This window comes from Nomia melanderi, chromosome 14 (assembly GCF_051020985.1).
Source record: "Nomia melanderi isolate GNS246 chromosome 14, iyNomMela1, whole genome shotgun sequence".
Taxonomy (NCBI): Eukaryota; Metazoa; Arthropoda; class Insecta; order Hymenoptera; family Halictidae; genus Nomia; species Nomia melanderi.
The window spans coordinates 2,278,690-2,284,689 of NC_135012.1; the positions used below are offsets into that span (position 1 = coordinate 2,278,690).

Genomic DNA, 6,000 nt, shown 5'->3' on the forward strand with positions numbered 1-6,000 from the left:
GGGGATGAAATTTATGTTGAACTTGGCCCGCAGGTGGGAAACGATCTGCGCGAGAAAAAAACAGGGACACCCGTGCGGCATTGATGTATACATCGTGGGTACGTTGGAAATAAAACTTGATAACCCTGTAGCGAAATGGGGGAAACGTCTTAACGAGATATTCGAATCCGACGGATGACGCGTCACCGGATTAAGACGTTGAGTCGCCATAAATCTATCGATAAACAGGATTAACGAGTAGCCGAACGATTTTTCCCTAAAGAATTTCCTACGCGGATAATTGGATCGTGTAACCCGAGAGGACCGTGCAGCCGGCTTTGCAGCTGATAGATTTATTAAGGAATCCCGCGCATTTAATCACCGATCTTTAAAACACTATTAAACAGCCGTCCGTTGGGCAAAGTGTTAATAATTCACTCAGCGCGATTCGGAGCGGAGCGGTGCGGCGGTGGCCGATAATCGATCGGACGATTAAGCCCGACACAGAATCCATTTCGCCGTTTTAATAGCCGCAAAGAGAGAACCGTCCGACCCGGCAATTAAGTTCGCTTTGCCCCTTATCAGACAATCAGCATACAAAAATTGCTCTCGGTCTCTGCGCAGATGCCGCGGAGAGGTTGCTGACGTTGTTGGGCGTGGACGACGAGAACGAGGACCTGTTGTCCTCATCGGAGGACGAGGGAGTGGAACTGGACGAGCTGGAGGACGAGGAAGAGGAGCAGGAGAACACCAGGCTGCTGCATCAGCTGGCAGCGTCGCTGGCAGCCGAGCTGAAGCAGTCCCATCAGAAGCAGAATCCGGCGTCCAGGCTTCAATCCAGGAGTTCCTGCGACAGGGACCGCATGGACCTCGAGTCCAGTTACCTGGAACACGACTGTCACGAGGAGGACATCAAAGGAACGTCCCGTTATCACGAGGACATCCCGGAAAAGTGGCAGAGGCAGAGCTCGTCGAGTTCCTGCGGCAAGCAGCAAGGTTTCACCGAGTCCTACGAGTGTCTCGATCATCGTTTGAGGATGGAAGAGGACCTCGAGGACAGCGGAAGCTATCAGGAACAGGTCCCAGCGTCTTGGAGTGCTGGATGGGACGCATGCGCCACGGAAGCGCTGAGATACCTCGTGGAGGATGAGGGCCTGCCGCCCCATCATCCCACGGTCCTAGCTATGAAGGACCATCTGGAGCTGCAGAGGGAGCGCGCGTTCGCACAGTACACCGCGTAAACCCAGCGATTCTATCGGTATTTTTTTAAGGAAGCCTCGTCGGCTGACTGGCCTTCGTCTCCCGGAGTTGCTGGCCCAATCGCGATCGCGATCGATTCGAGCGGGAGGTTGCTTCCTGCTCGGGAGAGAGGATTGAAGGAGCGATCGAGCGTGTAGGCTGGACTGGTGATCGCATTGTCACCTGTTACGATGTTTTTGCAGGATGAATGGGATATAGAGAGTATCTTGGAAGTTTTATCTGAGTTTCTTCTTAATTTCAAATTGAAAATTACACACGGGAGAATCGGAACTCGAAGTTTCTGGGGCTCTTTCGGGCAGGTTGATATTCGAGATTGATCGCGACAGCGCGGCATTAAAATTGAACGAAGCTCATTGAGATGCAGCGCGCGTTCACCGGTATCAGATATTTTCTGCTACCATTCTGGAAGAGTATTTTATATTCTTATTAAGCGCGCGACGTCCCGTCCCGTGTTCCCGAGTCGGCAAATAACTTTCTTCGAGTTCGGCATTCGAATTGTAACACGAAGTGACTTCTTGTGTCGGCGGATAATGAACAGTTGACGAAAGTAGTTTTCAGTACATTTCTCCTTGATTGGCGCGACTTCAATTGCACTTCGCCACGGTGTGCCTCCGTGAAGTTGTGTTTCAATTGCTTTCACTTCGCAGAAGAAGTCGCTCGGGAATTCACGGAACACGGTGACACCGTCGGTCGCCGCGTTTTATTCTTGGACGATCGCGCGGAAAACCATGAATGCGAATTACTCCGTTGCCCGGCGGACTGTCTCATATTCGCTCCTCAATCGCCTCGGCCGCCATGATCGCTGGGCAGGCGTTCCCGTTCGCGGCGGAGATGAATCTCTTCTCATTCAAATTATGAAATGCATTCACCGTGTGTTTGTAAAGCGAACGACGCGGCGCTTTCACGCGCTGCGGTCGCGAGACCGTGCTCGTTGAGCGGACGCGGAATTCTCCGTCGACTTCTGGAGGACGCGCGGCTCTTCTTCGGAGACGAACGAGTTCTCTCGCAGCGAGATTGCCGCGAGAACCACCGTGGATTCCACGGAATTGCGATCAGGAGTGAATCTTGGCTCTTCGACCTCGTTACACTCGCTCGCTTGGAGATGCAGAAGGTAAAGCTAGTCGCAAGATTTAACCCTTTGCGGACGAATGTCGGCGTTTTGCCGGGATCAATCTTCCATGCTTGGAATACCAAGTTGCCAGCAAATGATTTCACTATTGGGACAGCAAGATATCAGTACACAGTTTCCTTATTCTCGATGAATTAAGCAGTCGGTATTTAATTTAGCAGAATTTGCGAAAGGTTTTGTATACTTTCAACAATCTTCGTCCGCAAAGGGTTAATTCCATTGGAGTATACAAGTAACGAGAGTCGCAGATGCATTGGGGACATCTTCTCTGTGACTTGATTATTCCACTTCTTGTCTATTTCAATTTAATCGAGACGTTTCTGAAACGTTCGCTCTTGTTTTTGAAACATTGCCCGTCTTTGTTTAGGAAAGTTCAAGTCATGAATATTCATGGAGGAACTTTCTAGAACATTTTCCTGTTTCTCACTCGTTTCACGAAGTTTCTTGGGTAAATCTTTCATCCGCGAGGAAATAGAGCTAGAATATAGAAAAGAGTACGGCGATAGTGAAGACGTGGAAGAGTTCACTGGCTAAGGTTCATCCTCGATCGATCACGAAATGATTCATCGTTTTGTACTAGATTATTTCCCTAAATGATAAGAATCCACCGAGTCGCCGGTACGTTCACCAGCGGGTAATTAAAAGGGAGCTCTATAGATCCGCGATTGTTCGGGTTCCTGCGGTGGAACCGAGCTGAGAATTAAATGGAGGACGAACTTAAGTTCCAATGGCGGATCAGACTCGGACGATTTCCGTTCGACCACCGAACCAATCAAGCCCTTGATTTTCTCTTTGTTTCCCGTAGCGCAATTCGTTTCTCCTTTTTCCGTTTTCTCTCCTCTGTCTGTTTATTTTTTTTTTTTTTTTAATCTCCACTTATGTATCGTCGTAGTGCTATTAATAATCGTCGTCGCTACATCTACACCTAGCATTATCGTTCTTTATTATCATTATTTATTTTTTACACTTATCGCGCTTAGGCTTAAGGGATTTGCGAATCGATTCTCGCGCGCGCTTTCGGTCCATTGGACGTTAGATTCACTCCGCGGGGAACGAATGTCAATAAACGATGTCAATGCGAATGGTTCATACGCTGGATCGATATGAACGGATCGGGGAGGGGCGGTTAAATGAAATTCCACGGGCGGCGTGGATACGAAAAGATTTATCTCCGGGAATTCATCGAAGGGAGAAGTGAGATTTATCGGGAAGGAAATCATTCGGAGGATACGGAGCTCGGAATTAATGTCTTCAATATATTCTTTTTAACCGAATTCGAGGTAAGCTGTATTTTCTTCTGTGTCTACGTTGTTCCCTTTAAAGTATCGAGATACTTCGGAGAGATAAATGGCTTCTCGTTCCCTGAAAAAGGGGATGAACTCGCGGATTTTTATCGTGCATCGATTTACCCGGCGTTTCAATCCTCCGATTGGATTTTCACTTTGGCGGAAACGCGATTTCGACTTTCGGAATTATTTTGGACGCCCTCGCTGAACCGCGCGGAGCCTCGGATTGCTTCTGGAAACGTATCCGCCGTTTAGTCGGAGGGTTGAAGCGCGGGGAGCCGCGGAGAGATGCTGGAATCAGAATTAAGGACACCCCTAGAAGAAAATTCGTAGATTATTTTATCATAAGTGCGCGAGAGTTGGGAGTCCGAGGAAAATTATGAGCTGAATCGCTTAAACCTCGTGTCGAGTTGTATTGATGCCGTGATTACGGTTCTCACCCTTAGATTAACTCGATCGAAACCGATCATTCATAATTACTCGCTTACTAAATTAATAGATTTACTGATACTTTAATTACTTCGCTATGTAATTCAATCTAATCTCACGAAACATTCTTTTAAAAGATGTTCAACTCAACTCTATAGAATATTTAACCCTTTGCGGATGACTGTCGATATTTCGGCGAGAAGTGCTCGTATTTCGAAGATTAAGTTGCAGACAAATGATTTAGTTACTCGGACAGCAAGAGATCATCGCGTAGTTTCCTTTTTTTGTATTAATTAAGCATTTGACATATAATTCAGCTTTATCTGCTGAAGGTCTATATTTCAAAGAATCTTCATTCGCAAAGGGTTAATTGAAATTGAATTTCTGATAGGTTGATTAATCAAGCAACGCGACACAAGGTTTAACCAACGATCGACTGGCCAATTGTATACGAAAAATCAGGATCCAGTGTCGTCGGTAGAACGAGAAAACAAGAAAGAAAGAATATTTTAGCCTTGAAACGGCGCGTATGGAGAATTAGAGAGATGAGGGGTTCATCGGTTAATTAGACGTACGTGGATAATCCTAGATCGCTAAATCTATCGAGATAAGAAATCGTTCCTGGTATACGAGTAGTGTTCGGCGTCGACATTGGATCGGTAGGGGAATCGTAGCGAGGAGAATAGATCGCCTCGAGTGGCTCCGAGATCGACGAACGATCCTCGATCGCGAGCCACTCGCCGAGTAATCAAATCGAATCATCCTCTTTCGGAAAAGACAATCGATCCCGCGGCAGGGCGTTCGCGATCTTTCAATCAGGATTCTCGGGCTAGCCTCGCGGATCGTTTCTAAACGATCGACGAACGTCGCACAGTGGGATCGTCTGGATCGACTCATCCCTTGTACATATGTATGATATATCGTTTTAACTTATACACGACTATTGTTACTTTTACAATAAATCATTGTAGATAACATTGACCAGTAAATAAACGAGCGATAAGTTAATTAAACCCTCTGTCTTTCTCGTTAATCCCCTTGACATCCTTCTGCACTCGTCCCGTCACGGATACTCCGGTAATAAAAATTATTCATACGAACGCGAGTTCTCAAACCGACTGATGGATCTCGTGCTCGGAGTTCTCTAACCGTGCTCGTTGGCCCATTTTCCAGGCGATCTGGGCCTCTGCCAGTATACCATGAAGAATTGGACGAAGCTTTTATTTAGATGAAAGGAATCGCGCGCGCTGAATAAGGAATGAAGCCTGTTTCACCAGTTATTCCGCGAATTTAGACGGGAGTTGCCATCGTGCAAATAAAATCGCAACTGAATCCATGATTCTGCTAATGCCACTCAAACGCATGCTCCTCAAGATCCACACCAATAAACTTTATGCCCATAGAAATCCAAATTCCTAGATACAACATTAACCCTCGTTTTCCCAGACGTTCCCAAATCCATCTAGAACCATCCTCTGAGTAGACATCATACAGTTCACAATTCAAAAGCTTAAAAATCGCTAGAAATCCGACAAATCGAAATTCCTTAAAATAAAATTCACCTTCCTACAAAGATATACCTCCACGAAAACGTTGTTCAAGGTGTTCCTCGACACCGGTCTTCGATTCAAGAGGTTGCGTCAGAGCGTAGCAGCGCGAGGGCTCATTTTCCAGGTTACTTGGCCGGTTCAGCTGCGTCCAGGTTGATCTACACTGCTTCCAGGGCCGATCTATCGGGATCCATGGGACGGAATCGAGAAAAATGGAAGCGGGGCCGGGTCCTGCGGCCGCGGGAAGGCTCTGCCCGGCACGCGACCAGCTTGAAAGGGATCCCATGGGCAGCTTTATCGGTGGCGGGCTGCCTCGGGGATCTCTACGCCAATGGGGCATCTGGTGTCGGTTCGTAGCACATGCCAT

General features: G+C 47.3%; 1 protein-coding gene across 1 annotated transcript in view; it reads left to right on the forward strand.

The window, feature by feature from the left end:
- LOC116426976 (uncharacterized) overlaps positions 1 to 5,096 on the forward strand; it is a 43,469-nt gene extending 38,373 nt beyond the window's left edge. Inside the window, exon 3 of the mRNA XM_031976755.2 lies at positions 604 to 5,096. Within this exon, the coding sequence (XP_031832615.2) occupies positions 604 to 1,220 (617 nt within the window). The 3' untranslated portion in view covers positions 1,221 to 5,096. The remainder of the gene's footprint in view (positions 1 to 603) is intronic.
- The last annotated feature ends 904 nt before the right edge of the window (positions 5,097 to 6,000 follow it).